At 44.4% G+C, this 24,693-nt stretch overlaps 1 protein-coding gene across 1 annotated transcript in view; it reads left to right on the top strand.

Annotated features, from left to right (window-relative positions):
• Window positions 1–9,455: 9,455 nt before the first annotated feature.
• The window catches only part of MELK (maternal embryonic leucine zipper kinase), a gene marked incomplete at its 5' end in the record, with an annotated part of 116,699 nt that continues 101,461 nt past the window's right edge, over window positions 9,456–24,693 (top strand). Inside the window, 6 exons of the mRNA XM_082246439.1 lie at window positions 9,456–9,461; window positions 9,712–9,805; window positions 11,103–11,188; window positions 15,557–15,673; window positions 20,736–20,879; window positions 20,971–21,039. Of these exons, the coding sequence (XP_082102565.1) occupies window positions 9,456–9,461; window positions 9,712–9,805; window positions 11,103–11,188; window positions 15,557–15,673; window positions 20,736–20,879; window positions 20,971–21,039 (516 nt within the window). The remainder of the gene's footprint in view (window positions 9,462–9,711; window positions 9,806–11,102; window positions 11,189–15,556; window positions 15,674–20,735; window positions 20,880–20,970; window positions 21,040–24,693) is intronic.

The following is a 24,693-nucleotide window of genomic DNA, read 5'->3' as shown; positions in this document are numbered from 1 at the left end:
CAACGAGTACTTGAGAAAAAGTATCTGTACTCGGACTAAAAACTAACTGGTATTGCTGCATCCCTAGAAAAAACCCATGCTGATTGAGTGACCCCTTGTGGTTACTATGCAGCAGGGCAGCCACTTAGCACAAGATTCGGAAGATAGTGGCGATTATTATTATAGTGACAGTGATTTACAGCTTCCACGGGGATCTCACAGGTATGGAATATATGCATTGTTACATTGATCCAAGCTGTAGCAAGGTAAATATGCAATAAAAGCCATACCTGGATTTCATCTCTTTTGTTGCTGAAGCTACAATAATCTTTACAGATTAGGATTGTGTAGGGATCGGGTTAGAGCCATTGCCAAGTTTTTTTTACTGTTGTCTGTGTCACCATTGGGAAACTTAGGTTCAGACTGAGCCTGGAAGCAAGCTGTACTTTCCGAACAGGTCAGCTCCATCAGCTGTGGCCAGCTTCACATATCCAAGGGATGTGGATGCTCTTGATATTGTTGACCTACTATGACCACGTTGATATCATCAAAGTTGGGACCATGCTCATCCGCAGTTGTGACCATTGTCATTGAAGGTGACTGATCGGGAATTCTAATTTTTTGAAGTTTTTAGAAGCAAAACTCCAATGGGGACAACTATCTAGGAAGGGAACTTCTCTCTTCTCTCACTTTTGAAAGATTTCTTTACTTCCTGTTGTGTCTTTAGGACAGGAAGTAGAGTGCAAAATTCCCAAAAGGACACAAAAAAAAAACACGATAAGGGCACTAACCATTCCAACAAAGCTTTACTAAATGGTTTGGCTTACAATATACTTTAAAGAGGAGCTCCAGGCACCTATATAAAAAAAAAAAAAGTCAGCAGCTACAAAAAGTGTAGCTGCTGAATTTTAAAAAACAGCCACTCACCTGTCCACGGTCCAGCGGTGAGCTCGCCCTAGCCACCTTTATCCTCTATCCTCCCTTGACAGCGCGAGTTGTTCGGGGTATCCTGGATTGGTGGATGCAGTCTTCTGGGACCTGTCATCATCCCAGAAGACTGCTGGGGGAGGGAGGAAGGAGAACTTCGTTGCCAAGCGGAAGTGGGAGCAGGTACCTGTCAAAATCGGGTACCTGCCCCCCCCCCCCCCCCCCCAGCTCCTCAAAAGTACCAATCGTGCTAGAGGAGCAGGGACGAGTCCCTAAAGCAGAACTTCCACTTTTGGGTGGATTTCCGCTTTGATATGTATTTTGTCACGGTGCACGAATCTTTATCTTGTATCACAATGTTATTTTGTACCATAAGGACTCATGCACGGGGGTGGTTAGGGCAAAACACCGCCCATATCAGCATATTTTTTTGAGGATATTACAGCCAGGTTTCTTCTAACAGCTGTAGACAGGAAGCCTGTGCAAATCAGTGATAGGGTGACCCTGCTTGCATGTAATCACACATGGAGCCATTACCTGCGTTTAGAGACGGGATGTACACCCCTAGATGAGGACAGACCGCATACAAGCCCGCTTGTGCCTGAAGGGGCTCCCTCACCTGTATTTGGGGTGGGGGGTGTCTTCTCTTCTTTCCGGAGCTGTGGACCTCCTTGATTCAAGACAAATGGGTCCATGAGTTAATTTGGTCCTGTTACAAGATGGAGTTCCGGTCCTTGCCTCTGGCAATGTTCTTCCCTTTCAACCTGTGTTTGGTCCCAGATAGCCTATGAGGTCTTCTTGGGGCGGTACAGGATCTGTTTTCACAGGGGGTTCATTGTTCCGGAATGGGAATGCTTTCAGGGGTTTTATTCAAACCGATTTACTGTTCCCAAGAAGGAATGCAAGGTCCGTCCGATTCTGGGTTTCATAGCCTTGAACCGCTTTGTGCGGGTTCAGAAATTTCAAATCGACTCCATTCGCATGGTAGTGGCATCCCTTCATCAGGGGGGCTCCTTGCCTCTATCGATATCAAGGATGCTTGCCTTCATTTCCCAATATATGTCGGGCATCGTTTCCTTCGCTTTGCTGTGGGCGAGGAGCACTAGCAATTCATGGCGTTACCCTTTGGTCTTGCCTCAGCTCCTCAGGTGTTCACAAAAGTTTTGGCGCCGGTGTTAGCATTGCTAAGGCAGAATGGGGATTGCGGTACTGGGGTACTTGGACGACCTGCTTCTGCGAGCAGAGTCTCCGAATGCCATAAAATACAGTCTGGACATTTCGGTGCGAACTCTGCAAGAGTTTGGTCCAAAAACCTGTTCTGGTCCCGTCCACCAAGCTGGACTATTTTATTTAGGCCTGACCCTGTACACAGCCTCAGCTCGAGTGTTTCTTCCGGAGGTGAAACTCCAGAAGTTGCAGGATGCGATACAGCTCCTGTTGTCCAGCTGGCGGTCATCTCTCAGGACTTGTATACAAGTGCTGGGCTTGATGGTCTCTACCTTCGAGGCGGTTCTGTTTGCTCGGTTCCATACCAGATCTCTGCAAAAGGAGATTCTTGGCAAAAAGAACAAGAACCCACAGTCTCTAGACAGTCTGATCCTGTTGTGCCGGGTATGAGGGGATCCCTGATCTGGTGGCTCTGCTCTCCGTCAGGGCAAATCCTTTCTCCCCCCTGTACTGGACGGTGGTTACCACGCTTGCCAGTCTGTCTGGGTGGGGAGGTGTCCTGAGCACAAATTGTGCTCAGGGGGTTTGGACTCTGAAGCAATCAACATCCTGGAAATTCGGGCGATCAGGCTTTGCCTGACCCAATGGACAGTTCGTCTGCAGGGGCGCCCGGTAAGGATTCAATCGGACGATGCCACGGCCGTGGCATATGTCAATCATCAAGGGGGCACCAAAAGTGTCCTAGCGGCCCGGGAAGTAGCCAGTATTCTAAGGTGGGCAGAACGGTTCGTTCCAGCCATCTCTGCTGTGCATATTCCAGGGGAAGAAAATTGGCAGGCGGACTACCACTGTCGGCAGATGTTGGATCATAGAGAATGGTCTCTCCACCAGGAGGTGTTTCGACTGTGTCGGTGGGGGACCCCCGATGGTGACCTGTTGGCCTCAATGGAAAGGTGCAGAGGTTTGTAGCAAGGTCTCGGGATCCTCTGGCCGATGCTGCAGATGCTCTGGTGGCTCCTTGGGGCTAGTATCGTCTGCTGTACGCATTTCCCATGATAACTCTTGTCCCAAGACTCCTGCGAAGAAACGAGGCAGAAGGGATTCCAGTCATCCTAGTGGTTCCGAACTGGCCTCGCAGGTCCTGGTATTGCAGACCTAGTGCGGCTGGCCGCCGTTGTATCTTGGAGTTTTCCTCTCAGAGAATCTGATGACTCAATTACCGATCTTCCATCCTGCTTTATAGTCGCTGGCTTTAACGGCTTGTCTGTTGAAAGCCAGGTGCTGAAGGATAGAAGGGTGTCTGAATCGGTGATTCCTACTCTGTTAAAAGCTAGAAAATCTAGGAAGATTTATCGAGTTTGGAGAGCGTACATTGGTTGATGTGAGTCTCGGGGGACACCTTTTTGGTATCTCGTGTTTTGGCGTTTAAGTAGATCAGCGTTTGGCCTTGGGTACCCTCAAAGGCCAGATTTCGGACCTGGCGATTTTTCTTTCCACGCCCGTTGGCAAATTCCTTGGTTCACCTCTTTGTTCAGGGGGTCCGCCACCTGGCTCCCCTGGGGAGATCTCCGTTGCCTCCTTTTGAAAATATTTGTGAGGTTTCTCTGCTTACTGTCACAGAAGTTAGCCTTCTTAGTGGCTATTACTTCTAAAAGCAGGGTTAGTGGCTATTACTTCTGCAAGCAGGGTGTCAAGAGTTGGTTGCGTTGTATTGTCGTTCACCCTATCTGGTAGTTCAGAGACAACGTTGTGCTTTGTCCCTGCCAGTCGTTCCTTCCTAAAGTCGTCTCTGGTTTCCATTTGAATGAAGACGTGTTGCCTTGTGTCCTAAGCATTGTAAAGAGATTGCCTTACATTCTGTGGATGTGGTTCGGGCAATCGGGGTGTATTTGTCCATTCCGAAAATCAAATACTTCTTTTTTTATTTTTTTATTTTTTTTTTTTAGTCCTTCCAGATGGTCCCCGTAAGGGGCTGGTCGTGTCTGCTGCAACCATTTTTAGATGGATCAGACAGACGGTGGTGCAGGCCTATTCCATTAAGGGTCGGGATCCTCATTTCCCTGTTAGGGTGAATTCTACAAGGGCGCTTAGTGCCTCTTGAGCCTTCCGTCATCAGGCGTTGGTAGTGCAGGTTTGCAAGGTGGCCACCTGGTCGTCCGTGTACACTTTCACAAAATTTGATAAGGTAGATGTGTTGGCATCTGCAGATGCTTCTTTTGGCCGCAAGGTTTTGCAGGCCGCTGTTGGAGAGGAATAGTCCTCTTTGTCATGGGAGCTCCGTTGTTTCTGGTTGAGCTCCTGTTTTACCTGGCTGGCTATGTTTAGCCTTTTAGAAGTGTGTTTTCTTGTTGTGTTCGTCGCACCTCCAAACTGCTTTTTGATGTCCCAAGGGTCAAGAAGATCTGGAGCTGTGTCCATCAATGAACGAAAGCGAGAACCTGGATTTTTGTCTTAATCTAAAATCCTTTTCTCTGGTGTTCATTGATAGACACGGCACCCGTCCCTCTATTGAGTTGGGTTTTATGTTCTTCTGACTCTTGCTTGTTACAAAACTGAAGACCTATAGCAGGAAGTGGGTGTAAACCCCCTGGGACTGCCCTATAGGCGTAGTCAAACTTTTTGCCTAATGTCCTACTTCTGTAGGGGGCAGCATAAACCCAAGGGTCAAGAAGATCTGGAGCTGTGTCGGTCAATAAACATCAGAGAAAATGATTTAACAGAGACAAAAATCCAGTTTTTTTTCATGTTCATTGTGTGCTTCCTGATTTTAAAGTTGTATTGAACAACCTTTTTGTTAAGGTGCTAGTGAAAATGAGGCCTTAAAGCTAGAAGATGCCAGCATGGTGGCAGGTGCAGCGGTAGTAAACACTCAGTCCAGTTGCAGACAACAGAACTTGTATTAATGCAAAGGTTCAGCAGTTTACAGCAAGCACGACAGGAACACTCTTTAAGAATACAGCAGCAATGTGTAGCAGAGCAGGTCTCATCGTGCTGACAGCATCTATACCAAAATGGGGAGATCTCCAGAAAGGATGGCTTGTGCCTGTCCTTTCCCTGCTTGACTGAAACCTCTCCCTGTCATCTTGTCATACAGTTACCTGTCTCTACACTACCCACACAAGAAATGTGCCAAGCCTCAAATAGGCTCTGCCTGACTCAAGATGACTTCCAGTCACATGCAACAGCATCCATTCGGATAGCTTCCCCAGTGAACCATAGAGGAGCCATGTTCATCTTGACTTCCTCTCCAACTGTAATGCCGCTGTGGACAAGCGCCACCTGCATTGGAAAATTTAAACTGCACCTGCCTACAAGCATTCACTGCTGCACTCTGTGGTTTAGTTGGCTGGCCCATAAGTCACTTCAGGACAAAGTGGCGAGCTAGAGACTGGCAAAAGAAATCCCAAGGCTTATTGGGGATCAAGCATCCAATGCTCCCTTACATGTTGGATGAAGTGGCTTTTTCACAAGCTTATTCCTTTGTGATCAAAGCTTTACCTGGAACATTTTGTAAATGGAGGAAACGGGTTTTCATTTTTTTTTAAGATCTGCGTTTGATTTGGACAAACCCTCATACCATCGTTTGGTGTTTCTCTGAGTGTGATACATACTGTACATCTCTGGTACTCGGCAAGGCACAAGATATATGTGCTCCATTACCAAGGACTCTGGCACACAAAGCCAGCTGGACTTGGAGGATCCTATCCAGTGCTGACGAATATGCTACATTAGTAAATGTTTAATTGGCTTCCAGGGTGGATTTGATTTTAAATCACTAGTAAAAAGGCTTGATTTAAATCAACACAATGATTTAAATTAGTGATCGACCAATATCGTTTTTTTAGTACCGATATTTTGGTCATGGGATATCGGTATTGGCCGATATTTTCAGACATTTAAAAATGTTTTATTTTTTTATTTTTCACAGGTACTATTGTGGAGGGATTTGATCGGGTCTTCTCTTCAGCGGCTGTGCAGGTAGGAAGCCCGAGTCTTCCGGTGGGACGGGAGAGCAGAAGGTGGTGGGAGGGGGGAGACGACCCCTCCCGCTCCTTGTAATGACGGCCGAGAAGCCGCTCGGCTGCATCGGTTGTCATTACAAGACAGCCGACCGTCGGCTATGGACGCTGGTACTGGGGTGATGCCTCTAGCTGCAGGTATCACTCCGGTACAATCACTTTCCCGAAATATCGGTCCCTCAGGGGGCGATTCCGATATATTGGGGAAAGTGCATATCGGCCCCCGATATATCGGCATTGCGGATAATCGGTCGATCCCTAGTTTAAATCATAATTTTTAGAGCAACTGTCATCTCTGTCCTGCAGCGGCTCCTCCTCTGACCCGCTGTTGACTTGCTCATCTATGTCTTTATGGACCTTGCTTTGTGCACTAGTGCGCAGTCATCTTGGAACCGGAAGGACCAATCCCAAACTGTTGCCACAAAGTTGGGAGCATGAAATTGCCCAAAATGTCTTGGTATGCTAGTGCCTTAAGAGTTCCCTTAACTGGAACGAAGGGACCAAGCCCCACCCCTGAAAAACAACCTTTCACCATGATCTCCCCTCCACCAAATGATTTGGACCAATGCACAAAGCAAGGTTAAAAAAAAAAAAAAAAAATGAATGTGGGGGGAACTTGACTGGCCTGCACAGAATCCTGACCTCAACCCAATAGAACACTTTTAGGGTGAATTAGACCATAGACTGTGAGCCAGGCCTTCTCTCCAACATCAGCAGTGCCTTATCCCACAAATGCACTTCTGGAAGAATGGTCAAACATTCCAAAAGACATATTGCTAAACCTTTGTGAACAGCCTTCCCAGAAGAGTTGAAGCTGTTATAGCTGCAAAGGGTGCGCCAACTCCATATTGAACTCTACGGACTAAGACTGGAATGCCATTAAACGTCACGTATGTGTAAAGGCAGGCGTCGCAATACTTCACTCCAATGCAGTGGTATGAACTGACACCACAGGAAGCCATAAGAAACTTGCCTGGTCTTGCACTGGGAACGTGATGGGCAAGACTGTCAAGTGCCGTCCAAACATACTGAATGAGCACCAAGTTGAAAAGGCAAGTTATAAGGCAAACGTCTGCTGTGCTCCTCTATTTTACAAATAGTATACCTTTTGGAGTCAGGCTGCACATGCTCAGTTTGGTGTGTATTGCTAGAGTTTATTTTTCTTGGGAGAGAGAATGTGATCAGCACAGGGCCAGTGCCAATCTGCATTGTCCAGACAGAAGGTCAGGAGCCCTGCAGCCTCATAGGACAGCCCAATGCAGTATGACAACTCCTCCTACAAGCTTGATCAGGAACTGATAGTCACAAGACTGCTATATACTGCTGAGGAAAGGTATTTCTCTGTCGCTCATTGGCAGACGCAGTCCTCTTGATTAATATCAAATCGGGTTATACTGCCCTCTACAGGAGTAGGACACTAGGCAGAAGGAAAACGTTCTGGCCACACCTTAGGGGCAGTCCCAGAGGGTATATCCTCTCTCTCCGTGCTACAGGATGTCAGTTATGTCACAAAGCAGTGTCAGAGAATTTAACCCAACCCAACTCAAAAGTAGAGGGGCGGGTACTGCGTCTGTCAATGAGCTTAACAGAAAAGGATTTTACGGTAAGATTTTACAAAAATCCATTTTTCTCTGTCGCTCATTGACAGACGCAGTCCTCTTGATTAATATCAAATCGGGACGTCCCAAAGCAGTGCCACAAATGAGGGGTGGAATAACCGAAATCAAACTTTAGAAGGCCCAACCGGTGCCGACTAGAAGTCTTAAAGGCTCATCAAACCAAAGGATGAGACTCAACTGAAAATCCAACCGATTTGATATTAATCAAGAGGACTGCGTCTGTCAATGAGCGACAGAGAAAAATGGATTTTTGTAAAATCTTCCGGTAAAATCCTTTTCTCTTAAGCTCATTGACAGACGCAGTACCCGCCCCTCTACTTTTGAGTTGGGTTAAATTCTCTGACACTGCTTTGTGACATAACTGACATCCTGTAGCAGGGAGAGAGAGGATATACCCTCTGGGACTGCCCCTAAGGTGTGGCCAGAACGTTTTCCTTCTGCCTAGTGTCCTACTCCTGTAGAGGGCAGTATAACCCGATTTGATATTAATCAAGAGGACTGCGTCTGTCAATGAGCTTAAGAGAAAAGGATTTTACGGTAAGATTTTACAAAAATCTATTTTCGTTTTATATTTACTAAAATAATTGAATTTCCGTCTACTGTGGAAGACCAGATATAGTAAATGCAGGGTCCTGGGTTTAGTAACACTCCAGCTCTAATAAACAGTCAAGGGGTTTTCTTTTTAAGATTTATTATTGAAGAACCCTTTAACAGGAGAGGGATCAGGGCATGGGATACTCCAAAACGGTTAGTACTTAGCAATTGGTGGACATTCTTCTCCTTAAGCAAGGCCTCACAGCTGGGGACAATAAGGAAAGTCTCTTTGCATTTGGTTACCCTGCACCACTGCACAGCTATTGGTACCTAGTGCATACTCAGGAACACAGTACAGGAGGGCACTCCTCTCTAAATATTTAGTCCAGGAGGGCAGAGAATAGTCAGAATCTGAGAACCCAGGAGACCAACCTCTGGCACTTATATCCCAGAAGCGCACAGTCATCTGGAATCAATTCAGGGTCATTACTCACAAGTCCTCAGCACTGCTGCCAGCTTCCTGCGGACACAATCCTCCTCCAAATCAGCTCCCATTGGTGAAGTCCTGCAGTCAGTTCCGATCACTTCCAGGTCCCAGCTCTGCCACTGCCGAGACCTCACAGAACCGCAACACGATCCACAGGCTGCCTCAGGGACAATAGCCCCCTGAGGCTGGGAACTCTCTTCCTTGGAAAATGACAATCTCTCTAGAGCAAGGGTCTTCAAACTATGGCCCTCCAGTTGTTCGGGAACTACAATTCCCCTCATGCCCTAGTCATGTCTACGAATGTCAGAGTTTTACAATGCCTCATGGGACGTGTAGTTCTGCAACAGCTGGAGGGCCGTAGTTTGAGAATCCCTGCTCTTGAGCTTCAGACTAGTGATTAGCTTCCTAGCTACTATACTATCTTGGCACACCTCCCCAGGGATTGGCTAGGCCTAGGCCCTGATCAATATTCAGGATGGTTATATGAATTCTCCCTCTGCTTCTCCCCCGCCTTTAGAAAGTTTCTAAAACTTAAGTTCCCAGCCTGTGAAACCCTGAACAGACAAGACTAAAAAAATCCCTTAATTACAGAAGGATCCAACAACTAAATTTACTTAGCATCCTATGCCAGGAGAGTGCTACACTTAATGCTTAACCCATTGTTTCTGGCTCTGGCACATAATATACTGTCACTGTTTGCCTACTTGTACTGAATGCTAAAACATGCCGGTATATTTTAGATCATGCCTCATTATCATTCGAAAATTTGTATAACCTTTTTCACTCGCATGCCATTTATACCCATTTCAATAATAATGCAAACTTTAAATCATAAGTGTGTTCTGCCTACTCCCCCCCCCCCCCCCCTTCTTTTTTTTTTTTTTTTTTTTTTTTTCTTTTTTCTTTTTTCCTACAATAATGGTGCACCCCTTTGCAGTTCAGCAATACGCTTCTACATTTTTTGTTTTTTATATTGTAGGTGGTCTTTGACATAAGAGAAACTACAAATATGGCGGTTGATGATTACAAGGAGCTGCTGAAACATTATGAATTGCATGAAACCATTGGGACAGGTACCTTTATTCTAATATAAACATGCATATCCTATTTGTGATTTTAGAAGTACCATAGAAATTCATTATGACCCAGGTACAAAAACAGCCATTGGGTTTTTATCTATGTTGAAGGTGTGACATCACATTATGACTGTGTTCTGCCCTGTTAAAGGAAAGAGGGCCTCTGTGTCCCTGAAATGTTGGTTTCCTTTTCCTTGCTTTCTTTGAAGTAAAGGATACGATAATTGCATTTGAGATCTGGCATCTTTCTTTCTGTTCTGTTATCAAATGAGAAAAGGTTCGAGTCATAGATGTTGAGCTATTCCACTGGACAGTTCAGCAGGGACTGGCCGAGATTCGATCCATCTATGGGCAGGTTTATTGTACCCAAGTCAATCCATCAATCAACTTGGGTACAACCAGCATGGAAGTTTTTTTGCATTAGATTGCCAGCGGTATAGCCGCTAGCAATAATCTGTGTTCTCCCGGCAGGGATGGCTCCGTGTGAAGGGGTTAACACTGGGGGTGATCAAAGGGGTTAATGTATGCCTAATAATGCTTACTGACTGTGGGGGGTGGGGGGCTCTGTGACAGGCACAGAGAGATTGGGGTTTCAGCTTGGCTAACACTCATGATCTCTCTCTGCCTGTGTGACAGAAGACCCGCCTGCTTTGTTTACATAAGCAAGCGGGTCTTTTGTCAGTTTCTGTGACGATCGCGGGAGGCCGTCAGCAATCGCCGCCGCTCCTCCCGCGGTCTGGCTCCCTCTGTGTCTAATCACAGCGGAAGCGCGGTTCCGGAGGTGCACACGCCGCCAAGACCGCGTGCACATAATTGCGTAGATATACGTGATTATGTGCAGCCAAGCCGCCCTGCCCCAGTATATCTGCGTGGGGCGGTCGGCAAGTGGTTAGAGTGGTATTAAACCCAAAAACAAATGTATTCCAGCTTACCAATTCTTAGATTGGCTGGCTGAATTGGCTGTCGTCTTTTTTTTTTTTTTTTTTTTGTCCTTTCCTTTATTTTCACCTGGTGATCTAACCAGTAGGTCTGTTTTTCAACAGAACCATCTGTCCTGCAGAAGTAGCAGTTAGAGGGTTGAGACAAACCATCTACCAATATGACCAGCGTGTTAGCTGGAGTTTGGCTTCAATTTGTTAGTGTATCTAAAGCCAACTAATTTTAAAAGGTTCAATAACGTGAGTGTAGATCAGTATGAATTTGCAATTCATCCAGAGAGTACTTTTTCATGTTTTTTGCTCCAAATGAGAGCTTTTTTTTTTTTTCTAATATACTTCACTTTTGCTTTTAATAGGAGGCTTTGCAAAAGTCAAGCTTGCGACCCATCTTCTTACTGGTGAAAAAGTGGCTATCAAAATCATGGACAAAGATTCCCTCGGGGTATCCAGACAGTTTGTATTTTTTTTTTTTTGTGTTTTTTTTCCATTCTTTGTTTCTGAAAATAAATTTTAAATTTTACAACCTTTCTATTGGGAAATGGTACATCGTATTAGCAGATAATATACAGACTTCCAACGTATAACCAAGTTCTTCAATGCGTATAACCAAGTTCTTCAATGCGTATAACCAAGTTCTTCAATGCAAAAAGAGCACCAAAAGAAAAAGAAGAGGCCTGTTTTTAGATCCATTAAGGCTCCTACCCGAACAAGTCTGCAGAAGAAGTTTGATTATAAGCTGAGCTTAGTAAATGAACAGAAGCTCTGATGACTTCCATCAGCCGAACAAGTGCACGCAACAATGCTTTTTTTTTTTTTTTTTGCATGTAATTGGGTATTCTTTGCATTGTAAAGCTTCACCTCATTTACAAAGCTCTATAGCAGGGATTGTGAACCTTGACACCCCAGATGTTTTGGAAATACATTTCCCAAGATGCTCATGTGCTCTGCAGTGTAGTTGAGCATCATGGAAAATGTAGTTACAAAACATCTGGGGTGCCAAGGTTCACCATCACTGCTCTAGAGCAACTACATCTTCAAAGTGCACAGTGCCTTTAGTAACTTAATCCTGATGTGTTGCATGTTTAAGCAGTAAGTAAAACCTAGTGGAGCTTTACGATGTTTCATTCAAGGAATCCTGATTGAGTTGGGTGGGATAAGGGAATACCCAACGTTGACTAGAATGCAAGTTAAGGAAGGACTGGAGGGGGGGAATGAAAATGGGAAAGAAACTGGGAGAAAGCTACCTGTGCCAGACTGGGAAGACACAAAGTACCTGAAACAGGGTTGTAAAAAGGATTTCATGGGGGTGGAGAAAGGGGAAGAGGCAGTGAGTTACAGATTCCCAGGGAGGTGCGAGTGAGGTACCAAGGAGTTATCATCCGTGTAGAAGTCCAACTAGTGAAACCATGCTGTACAGAATCCGGAAGCGTTGATCAAGCTAGTAAAGTCTTCCTTTCGTTCAGTGTCTTCAATTCAACAGAGTCATTGCTGTATAGTGTGTGGTGAAGGAGACTTCCACAGAGTCAAAATGCCGAAATGAGCCTCATTGAACAAGTGGATTACAACTGAGTTTTTATAGGTCTTGCAAGGGAAATCATTATGGTGAAGAAAGCCTGGGACTTTTTGTTTTTGTCGATCTGTAAATCTTTGGGTTGGATTACAGAACTTTATGGATATATCACCATGTAACAATTTTATAACCAGGTTTCTGGTATTTACTACTTATGGATGAGCGAAAAGATGGTATAGGAATTTGGTTCTGGCCTGTGAACGTAGAATTGTCAGTCTGATTTCCATTGGTCTAGGAAGTGAGGTGTGGTCTGTGAAAGTTCCAATATTAACCTGTAAATTATGAATGTTAAACAATGCCCTTAAGCCCCGTACACACGCAACGATTATCGGCCGACCGATCGTCCGTCTAGACTGCACACAAATTCTCTTGCCCAACAAAAATCTACTTCAGAAGTGATGTCATGTGTTGGTTTGCTCTCTTTGTGTTTTCTTCTCTGAGCATGCTCAGACTTGCTCATAAGATTTTTCCCTGTCGAAATCTGTACTGACTGCACGAAAATCGGCCGTGTTTTGACGGCGGACAAAAATGTTATAGTCTGCACACCAGATTTTTTTTCAGCCGAAAAGTCGGAGTTGGTTGTCGGAAGCATCATACTAACAAGCCGAAAATCGGCAGATCGGTCGTCGGACGAAAATTCCCTGCCGATTTTCGACGTGTGTGTAAGAGGCTTTAGTCTGGAATTTCTATTCGAATGGTGAGAGGATGTTCAAATAGCCGTACTTTCAGTAGGGAAGGTAGTAAATGTGAGATTTGGAGTATGCGCAATGGGTCGAAGGGTAAATAAGACATATCTGACATAATTTGGCCTGCTGATAGCCAGGACTCATGATGCAAAAAATGGTGCACTAATTCTGAGTAGGCAGGATGGTAAATGATGATGTATCTTGACGGCCTGGTGTGAAGTCACTGTGGTCCAATAATGCAGAGGGAGAAGGGGAGATTCTGTAAGAAGTAAAAGTGTTCTTACAAACTTTCCATGTCTATGGTATAGTAGAATGAGTACATAGTTTGCTAAAAGGGAAAGATGGGAAATGGATTGCTCCATTGAGACTCATTGCTTGATTAGGGTGTGCCTGCTCCAATCTAATGTGCGTGTGAGGTGAGTGGCTAAAAAAATTAAACCTACCTTGCAGTTTTGGTCTGCTAAGAATGGGGTTTAGCCCTGGCCAGTTTTGAAGCCCAGGTGAAATTAAGCATGGATTGTAATGATTTGAAATAACTAGCTGGAATATGACTTTGAATCGCTTGGAGTTAATATAGGATCCTAGGGAGGATGTTTTGTTTGAGACCATTACACATACCCATACAAGAAAACCTGTGGTGCACCATGTTATCAGCTCAGTGCAGAACTTTGATAGCAAAGGAGAAAAGTAGAGCCAAAGCTCTTTTGGCCCTACTTCACCTGGGGATCACAGGAGTGCACTGTGTTCCATAATCCTGTGACCTGTATTCAGCCAGTCCAGGCTCATGAGAGAGCCCAACTTTCGAGTTGGGATGCACCCAGATGCCTGAGCCAGCCGCTCTCTCTCTCCCTGTGCTCCATTTAGTGCTGGAGGGGCAGAGCAGACAATCACTGGCTCAATGCTCACTGAAGACCGAGAGCTGAGAGATTGCTTAGTTCTCAGTGTAGAGGTGGTGGGGGACAGATGCAGCATTGGATTGATGCTGTATCCACCCAAGTATGTAATGTGTGTTTTTTTTTTTTTTTTTTTTTTTTTTTTTTTTTTTCTTATTTTGCGCTACCCTTTCAAGCATTTGAGGCCCATTTTGAAATTTAAAATTTGGCTTGTAGAGCCTGGTGGACAGTTGCTGGGAGAGTCAGGCTGAGTGCTTTGGGTTTTTGGTAATTGATAAAAAAGGGAAAGACCAATCAACCCTACTGAAGGCCTTTTCCATGTCTGTTAAGAAGATAAAGGTGTGATGGTCTTTGATGGTATGGAGTGAATACAATTAATTGCACGGATAGCACCATCTCCCGCTTCATGGAGGGCATGAAGCCCACTTCGTCCAAGTAACTGAGTGTCTACAGGAGGAGAACTAAACGACTCGAACAGGGCCGGCGTTACCTATAGGTGAGGTAGGCACCAGCTTGGGAGTGCACTGTAGTCAGGGGTGGGGCTGGCAGGGGTGGACTGGGCCGGGGCTGTATGTTTATTTTTTGAGCTCAAGGCCGCTCCTTAGGCAGGCGTGGCGGCGCCACTCCCCCGGCTTCTCCGGGCCGGCCCGTGTGTGGCCCGAGCCGGAGGGGGAGGAAATAGGCTGCCGCAGGCCTGTTCCCCCCCCCCCCCCCCTTTGATGAGGGGTGCTCCTCTGCAACAGCCTACTGGCCCTCCCCCTGCTCTCTGGTGTGGAGCAAAACTGAAGGGTAGGGGCTGTGCGTGGTGCTGATATGGTGGAGTGCAGGTACAGTGCTTGTACAAATGGGGGTTACTGGAGAGCGGCTGGAGGAGCCTGACGTCGGAGCCGGGAAGCCATAGAGAGGTAAGGAGGATGAAGTACATTGTACTGGGGAAAAGGGGGGGGATGTTGTGTAGAGGTCAGGTAGGTGAATGTAGGAATCGGGTTGGTCTGTGTAGTCCCCCACCTCCACTGTATACATGGGCAGGGCAAAGGGGGTGGAGTCAGGGGCGGAGTCAATTTGGGCAGCAAAATGAGGTTAGGCATAGGGTGTAAAAATCCTTGCACCAGCCCTGTGGGTGAATAGCGATCATTTTGGCAAAGATCTGTGTTGAGGAGGCTCTCTCCTGAGCAAGGATGTGTGCGTCTATTGACACACGGCATGGCTCGGCCCCGCTCCCTCCTCACAGAATTTGATTGACAGCAGTGGGAGCCAGTGGCTCCTGCTGCTGCCTCTGTCCTGTGAGGAGAAAGGGAATGCTGTTGGCCACAGCGCTGAATAGAAAGTGGGACCAGGTAAAAATTTAGGGACGGGCTAGGGGAGGCTGGTCATGGAAGGTTTTTTTTTACCCTAATACAGAGAGAATGCATGAAGGTAAAAAATCCTTTGCCTTTTCAACGACTCTAAATTGTCATGTGACAATTGAAAATGTGTTCTAATGTAATTCTCAAGATTTTTTAATGTTTCTTTACACTCTTGCTTAAAGCAACCAATAAACCTGACCTTGGGGATTATTGTATGGGTTTTAGTTGATATGAATAAAATCTATATATTTTTTTTTTTTCTCTGAGGCATATAAAAAAAAAAAAATCTGATTATTATAATTTTTTTTTCTCAAGGATGATTTGCCTCGAGTCAAAACAGAAATTGATGCAATGAAGAATCTAAGTCACCAACACGTCTGTAGACTGTACCATGTAATTGAAACACCAAAGAAGATTTTCATGATCCTTGAGGTGACTTTATTTTGCAATTAAAAGGAGATTTCTTGAAAAATACATTTTTGACCTGGCGTTTAAGCTAGTTCCCTTCTCTAGTCTGCATTTTTATTAAGGAGGGTTTTAGCAAGGCCACACCCAAAAAAAAATGTCTCATTCATACTTTGGTATGCAGCATTAGGAGAAACACAGCTAAACTACTCAAGCTTGTCTCTTGTTTGATGCTGGGTTTGTATGAAAAGTAGTGGAACGTAAAGGAAGAATATATTGAGACTGGGCATTAAATGATCGCCTATTCTTAACAAGTATTAAGAGCCTTTAAAGCAGAAGTAAACCCTCTGAAAAAAATGAGAAAATAAAAAAAACCTGTAAAGACAAAGGTATAATGAGCTAGTATGCATCGCATACTAGCTCATTATGAAGTACTTACCTAAAAACGAAGCCCCCGCAGTGCTGACAGAACGGCCGACGATGGTCCCCAGAACAGCCGACATGTTCGGCTGTCCTGCTTCCTGGATCGCGTCCTCCAGCCATCTGATTGGCCGGAGGCACGATGACATCACTCCCGCACATGCGCGTGGGAGCCACCAGTCACAGCACGGGTGGCCGTTCCTTCAGAGCGCATGCGCCGATGACGTCATCAGCTGCATGCACTGTAAATATCTCCTAAACAGTGCAGGTTTAGGAGATATTTATAGCACCTATAGATAAGCCTTATTATAGGCTTACCTATAGGTAAAAGTATTTAAAGTGGGTTTACAATCACTTTAAAACAAAGTCTCTAACTTCTGTAGCTGCTTGTACTGTGAAGTAATTCCTATTCAAAGACCGCTATAAGGGCTTTAACCACTTAAGCCCCGGAGGATTTGGCTGCTCAAAGACCAGAGCCTATTTTGCGATTCGGCACTGCGTAACTTTAAACGGACAATTGCGCGGTCGTACAACGCTGTACCCCAATTAAATTGATGTCCTTTTTTTCCCACAGAGCTTTCTTTTGGTGCTATTTGATCACCTGTGCGTTTTTTTTTTTTTTTTTTTTTACTTTTTGCGCTATAAACAAAGAGCGAAAATTTCGAAAAAATAACAATATTGTTGACATTTTTTTTATATGAAATTCCCAAAAAAGAAAATCAAAATCAAAATTTTTTAACATTTTAGGCCAATTTGTTTTCTGCTACATATTTTTGGTAAAAAAAAAAAATCGCAATAAGCGTATTTTAATTGGTTCGCGCAAAAGTTATTGAGTTTACGAACTAAGGGAAAGATTTATGCCTTTTTTTTTTTTTTTTTTGAGGGACTGCAACATTGCGGCGGACAGATCGGACCCTTGACTGACATTTTTGACACTTTTGGGGTTACCAGTGACATTACTACAGTAATCAGTGCTAATAATATGCACTGTTACTGTAAAATGACACTGGTAGTGAAGGGGTTAACTGTATTGGAGAGGGAGGGGTTGTGTGTGTCCCTAGGGGTATGATTCTAACTGTGATTGGCTGTGGCTTGAGGTGTAGGAACAGTGATCAACGGTCCTACATAGTGTCGGGGCTCTGCCCACCCAGCAACATCATTCATTCAGAATGGGAGAACTTCAGCTACCATCAGCCATTACAGTTGACTGTTTGTAGTTCTCAATTAAACTACCAGGGTGCCGATGAGCGCTCTTGGTAGTTTGATTCTTGTCATTCAGTAACTGTCTGCCCGTATGAAGTATGGGCAGACAGCTACACTGACAGTCTGCAGAGCCTGTGATTACACCCACGATCTGCTGAAAAAGAGAGAAAAAAAAAAAAAGGAATATACGTTTTTTTTTTTTTTTTCTTTTTACAGTAAAAAAAAATCCATATTGTGGTCCCTCTCTGATCCCTCTGCTATCTCCATGAGTCACTGATAGAACTCTAAGCCAACCCAACAGCCTGTTGATTGATGGCCGCTCCCCTCCAGCACACAGCAGGTAACTCAGTCTCTGCTCTGTATGTTTTTCTATGGCAGTGTGTGGGGAGTGGGAGTTTCCCTTCCCTTCCACTCAGCTATCAGCAAGCTCTATGCTTTAGCTCTGCAGTTTGTGTGGTTTTAGATCCCCCCCCCCCCCACCCCCTGCTTTGTGCTGCTGTGAAAAATCCTTAGTGTGTTTTTAGAGCCATCAATTCTTTTAGATACACTTGCGCACAGTTTTTGAACAAAATCACTATGTAGGTTGCTCCAAACATCTTAGAAACTCAGATCTTCTATAGATGTAGATCAGGAGGTAAAAATCAGCGCAGATGTTCTAAAATTGGTGAACCATAAATATGTGTATAAAAATACTATACAACCTTCATCAATCTTCATATAATCAATAATAAAGTGCTCTCGTGCAAGATAAGATATCAGAAAAAATACCAATATAGGGCTTAGGTGATCTAGAAATGTGATCAAAAATATAACTGTAAATTAAAAACTAGGTGAGTATCTTGTGTGTAAAGTGAGCAACTGTAAAGAACTCAGTTGCGTGTGTCAGCTGATCCAAAATCAGCCAGAAAAAAATAAATGAAGAATCTAAAGTGCCCTATGAAGAGTGAACCACTGTAACTCTTCAAAAATGAACGAAATGATTCAATAAATAGTGACAAAGGTGATCATCATATCATGAATAACCAGTGCTCAAAAGTGAAAAGGATGGGGAAAAAATGAAATATTTATTTATTTTTTTTTCAATTTGCACAAAAATCAGCAATAGCAAAAAGTGATGGTGAAGCAATATGTCCAAGTGACAAATTCTGTGATCAGTCTAGAGAAACTGTGTGGTAGTCCAGGGATGAGGTCAAATCAAAATATTCAGTGCTGGTACAAAAGGAAGTGAAGTTCATATAAAGTGAGACGATTAATGCTTCCGGTAAAAAGAATCAGTGCGGGCTTTGGTGAGCTAGAAATCCAAAAATAAGTGTAATGGCCACTCACCTCCACTAACACTCTTAAGAGCGTTTCAGGTATCACACTCAGGTGTTTTCCTCAGAGATGTGGATACAATGTGAATATCACAATCTGGGTCTTCTATGATGGCCTCAGATAAATGTTAACTGTTGTAAAGCTTGCTTAAAAGCACTCATTTCCCAGGAAAAAGATATGAAGGATTCTCATGTTGTAGTATATTTAAATAACAATTTAATGAGTCAAGGTAATATATGCGCTTACATTTATGTAGATAAACATATTGGAGTGGGGATAGATGCCGCCGATGCGGTGTAAATGATCGCTTCCAATACTTCCGGTCTCGGCCGTAGACCCGGAAGTGACGTCACCACGGCTTTCCCGACGCGTTGCGTCACAATATCACGTGACTTTATCAAGGGATGTATAGATATAGATGTAGGCTGCCTCATATCCTTCTGTCTCTTCATGTAATCCCTGCCTCATATCCTTCTGTCTCTTAGACAGACTCGATGTTGAGACCAGGGCTCTGTGGGGACCAAACCATAATTTCAGGACTCCTTGTTCTTTACACTGAAGATAATTCTTAATGACATTGGCCCCAAATTTTCTCTTCAGGAGAACGACCCCAAACATACAGCCAATTACACACCTCCCTGATGGTTTGGCATGATAAATGTTTCTGTCTGAACATCTCAGCATTGAGAGGACACCATAGATCCTGACTAATTCTCCAACTCCATTTGCAGAAATTCAGCCCCACACTTGCAAGGAACCTCCACCATGCTTCACTGTTGCCTGCCATTATTGTACTGCTCTTCAGCCCTCGGGCGAACTAACTGTCTCCTGCTACAGCCAAATATTTGAAAATTTGACTCCATCCGGAGCACCTGCTGCCATTTTTCTGCACCCTAGTTCCGTTTTCATGCATGGTGGTGTTGCAAAGCCTTGTTTCCACATGGGAGATGAGGCTTTTTGGCAGCAATTCTTTCATGAAAACAACCTGAATACCACGGTTTTCCACCCGTTCTGTGCTGATGGCACTGCTCGACATTCTCTGATGTCTAAGGGAAGTAAGCATGATGTGTCTCATCTGCATTAAGTTTCAGCCTACGTTTGAAATTGATCATTAGCACCTGCTTGGTATAACTGGATAATCGTACACCTGACTATAATCTTACAAAATTCCTGATTTTCATTTAATTCCTGAGTGTAAGAATTAATGTTAGCTTAGAGCCAAAGGGTAGTCGTACAAAATATTGATTTGATTTTTCTTTTTGCTCACTTTGCGTTTTGTAAATTGATAAAAATAAACAATAAAATATATATTTTTGAAGGCATTCTTACTTTACAGCATTTCTTCACATCTGCCTAAACCTATTTCACACTACTATATATCAATAATAAAGTTTTCGCTCCCCTTCTGAGTAGCTGCTCTGATGCATTCAGGTGTGTGTAAATCTCAGCTTGCACTATAGAGCTCTATAAACGGGCTTTTGCATTACTTAGAAGAGCTCCAGTCATATTTCTGAAGCTAAAAGGGCAGCAGCTACAAAAACTGTAGCTGCTGACTTAATAAATAGACCCTTACCTCTCCCAGGAGTCAGCCTTCTGCTCACCCAAACAGTTTTTTCCACTGGTCTTTGGTTCGTAGCTCCGGCATCTTAACTGTGGGGCACCCAACTATGACAGCTTGCGGCTTCACAGTTAGCTGCTTACAGCACATGCGCAAGCTTTGATATTTGTCCTGCAATTTTTTTTTGGACCTGTGACGTGTCCTAGACCTTCCTCTCTCATCACCTAGGCAATTCAAACAGAAGTTTGAATTGCCCCCCCCCCCCCCCCCAAAAAGAAAGTGTTGAATATTGCAGCAGAGGAGGGAGGATGAACAGTAGAAATTCCCCTTTTGGCTGAAGTTTCACTTTAAGGTTAGCATAGTAAATATGTACATAAGCCTGTAGCCTCACATCTATTGACTGGAACTGAAAATTTATATGCAGCGTGGTGTTTTTTTTTTTTTCAATTTCTTCTAATAGAGTTTGACTCCAGTAAGGATTTAATACCTTTCTAGCCACACGTCTCCAAGAACAAATACCTGGTTGTAACCTGTTAACTACATGTATAAGCTTGTGTTGCCTAAACATTTTATCTGCATTGTGTTTTTCCACAGTATTGCCCTGGTGGTGAATTGTTTGACTACATTATTGCCAAGGACCGACTAACTGAAGAAGAGGCTAGGGTTTTTTTCCGACAAATCGTATCTGCTGTTGCTTATATACATAGTCAGGGATATGCACACAGAGATCTCAAACCAGTGAGTCATTTTTTCTGTTAAGATTTCTTTTTGATTTCATTGCTTATATAAAGCTTTGTGACAAAAATACACTGATTTTATTTTTATGTAGGAAAATCTCCTTATTGATGAAGATCAGAACTTGAAGTTAATAGACTTTGGTCTCTGCGCAAAGCCAAAGGTATGCAAGGGCTCTCTGCATTTATATTGTTTCATGTGTTTTTTGTGCGGTTTCATAGGTGCGATATCGGCTCTTACTGTTGGAATCACTTGTTTGTTCTTTTCAATTTGCAGGCATTTGCTCCCTCTTCTGTTACTTAATATAATTGCAACAAACTGTACATTTTTAGTCCTCATCCTAATTTTACTTTGCTGCAGAATACAGCAACATTTTTCCATAATATAGTCTGGTAAAGAGGATGGGGGTTAAGCTGCTTTTATAATAAAACTAACTAAATGCCTTATTATAGGACCGCTAAATATGCACATATTTTACTGCACTTTTGATTTAATGTAAGGAAAATGCTTTTACTTGCAAAATGTGTAGGCCTTTGGATGGGAGGTAAATACACTGTATGTATGTGCAACTTAGAGGTTAGGCGTAACAGTCTGGCTATTCAGTTTTCTTAGTGCCTTTAAAAATCATTCACATTAATTTTTAAAAATATTACATTTCTTCTTTCCAGCAGAGGTTGTATAAAGAAAAGCAAAATCTGGTTGCTATTAACACACAAGTTATTCATGTATGGTCAAAGAAGCAAAGGGATTTCCAGTCACTACTTACCAACCAGCCAGCAACCAGCCAAATCAACCTGTCTAACAGTATGCGTTAAAAACGGGTTTAGTTGCACACATTTGCAAATACATGCGTAAGCTGCAGGCCGCGACAAGGTATGGTGCCTGTTGTCACATAGAAGAGTCTTGTCACCAATGAACCCTACAGTGGTAGTACAGCTGAATTTACAGGCCCCTGCTTAGAGCCGTAGGGGTAGGGTAGGCACTCCTCTGATTTCATTATTTTTCAGTGAGGGACACGGAAGTCTTTTTATAACCTTTTGGGTTACACTGCCTCCCACAGGAGGATTGATTATAAATAAATAATGTATGTTTGCCCGGGATAATTCCTCCCACTACCAGAATTCCTTTTTTCCTTTTTTAGAATTTTTATTTTTTTATTTTTTTTAATCCTCTGCCTGACTTTGGAGTGCAGTGTCAGAACCCCCCTGGTTGTTGCAGGCACAGCTTGAAAGTGACTTTTGGGAATATAGGGTTCTGTGTGGGGCACTTTGCAGACAGCTCTCCCAGTTTGGTGAGCATCTGAAACCTTGCCTCTTAGACCCCATTCACATGGGCACAGAGGCCCGTAGAGCACGAATGAGATGTTTGTGCCTGGCACAGCTTTGAGCTTCATGCAGACAGCCTGTGTCAGTGAATGCAGCAGCTTTTCGAACTCGCCCACACTGCCAAGTTAACAGGTGTGCAGGGGCAGGTACGTGGCCCCAAATTCACACTGGGGTTATTTTAATAAAACTGGAGAGTGTAAAATCTGCTGCAGCTGTTCAATTAAGCTGTGACAACAAAAACAATTGGCAGAGGATTGTATTCTATGCAGAGCTTTACCAAATTTTGCGCTCTCCAGTTTTAGTAAATCAACCCCTGTGTCTGTATTTGGGGCTGCTCACCTGTTTCTGCACACCTCCCAAACTGAGCGGTGGGGGTGAAGCCATACAGCTGCTGTCTGCATTCTCTTAAATAGTCTGCCTGCATGCCGCTCAGAGTTGCACTAGGTGCCTAACACTTCATTCATGTTGTACCGACTGACCTTTACGCCCCTGTGAACAGGCCCTCTAGTCTATGCATCAGATTATTGCAGCTTCAAAAGTTTTCTCCTATAATCGTTTACTAGCCTTGTGTTCGTTTGAGTATGCGTCCAGTTTTCTTTGTTTTTTTGTTTTATTTAGGATGCAACTGATGATTGGTTGAAATTATCAGTTGAATCCTGATAATCCTAACTGTTCTGTCTGGTAGACCCCTGCCTTCCCCCTATTCTGGACCTAATTTTATTTATTTTTTAAAAGCCAGACCATGTTTGATTTGCCAAAATACTTTTAAAAAGTTCTAACCTCTGCCATGGGTATTCTTTTGCTTGTTAAATGCTACAGCTGTGATGGTTGCTGGAAGCCTCTGCTCTCATTTCTTGCATGTGTCTTATGGTTGGTACATGGGCATATGGCTGCTTGGCTATGGTGCTAGACTGTGGAAATTTTGTGGAAAGAATGTTTTTGATCTGCACAGCCTTTGAGGGACAATGTCTCTTTGGACTGGCTCTTAATATTATCTAGGATGCTACTGGTGGCAATGGCACGCATCTTCCTTGGTGGAAGAAGCTTAAAGTGGTTGTTACCCCAAAAAAACTAATTTTCTCTTGCGTCCTCCGACAGTCGCCGCCTCCTCTAAGTCCTCACTGTTGGGTATTGTCTTCCTATCCATAGGAATAGCTAGGCATATAGACTTAGTCCAAAGACAAAAGGCATTTGCATATACACACCCACGGGGGCTGTCCCATCCGGTCAATACCCCCCCTGCATCACCACTCCCAACTCAGTTTTAATTTGCCTAGCATCAGTAATAGTCAGGCTTACCTTGTGCTGGGGCTTCAGTCTCAGCCTTCCTAAAACTTTTCTTTGATTTTCTTTGAAAATGTCAGTTTTTTTTCTTACTTTACTAGCTGTTTATTTTGTCAGCTTTAGTGTTTGTTCTTCGGATGAAGATGGATCATGCGGTGCTGGGATTCGGACTGACCGCCCTGGTTCTCCAGGGCACAGAGGGTCAGATGGACCCCCAGCCCGCCATCGAGCGTTCAGCTATGGTTCGCCCTGACATTACGAACGACCCATCCCTGTTCGCTGCAGGGATGCAGCCGCGAGGTGGCTACCTCACAGGACTAGTCTGCGGTGCTGCAGCGTCATGTCCCTGGCTCACGGTCAGATGAGGACAGAGGTTTATCCGTGCATAGAGGTTCCCCACGCCATCTGGTACAGGTAAGTACTTTTCTGTGTGGGGCCTGTGTCTGGGGTGGCAGTCTGTGTTGCTGTGTGTCCCCATGTCTGTGCCTGTGTGACTCCCTGTGCGATCCCTGCAGGGTTCGTTTGTGCAGATCTGTATGTTTGCCGGGGGTCCCTGTCCCTGTGTCACCTTAGGGGCATGTTGGGGGTGCAGACGTTGTGCTTGTGCGGCGACCACAGCAGTGCATTTTCGCGTGGTCCGCCATCTTTACTGTGGGCACACATGTATAGCTCCTCTGGGGCGATCATGCTTATCATTTTGGCGCCATCCGCCGCCATTTTGTGGGCGGTGGAACGATCAGTTCGGCCGCATGTCGGCGGCCATTTTGGCGTAGCCTCCAATGCATCCCTATGGGGCAGCCATTTTCCCTGGGGTCTGGCTTATAGTCCAGCCCTCTCCAGCAGCACTTCCTTTTCCATCAGCAGCAAGGACACAGGTGGCAACGCTCTGCGGGCTCTCAATCTCCTTCTGCATACTGCTTCTGGCTCAGTTTCTTTTCTCTTTTTGGGGGTCTTTCATAGCTGTGACAGTAGCAGTGGGCTGCGCACTCCGCAGCACTATTTAAGGGGACAGTACACTGCTTTTTGCACTGTAGTTTTTGTTAACTTGAGCCATGGATTCTCAGGAAAGCAAGTTTCCTCCAGCTTTAGTGGGGGGCCCCAGTTCTCCTGTGGCCCTGCTGCGACCTGATCTGGCTGCTGTAGTTGCGACTTTGGTGGCAAATATGGAAATGCTGATGTCTGAACGGGCGGCGAGGAAGAGGCCCAGG

This window comes from Pelophylax lessonae (genome assembly GCF_965119305.1).
Source record: "Pelophylax lessonae genome assembly, chromosome: 1".
Classification (NCBI taxonomy): Eukaryota; Metazoa; Chordata; class Amphibia; order Anura; family Ranidae; genus Pelophylax; species Pelophylax lessonae.
This window is presented reverse-complemented; position numbering and strand designations above follow the sequence as displayed.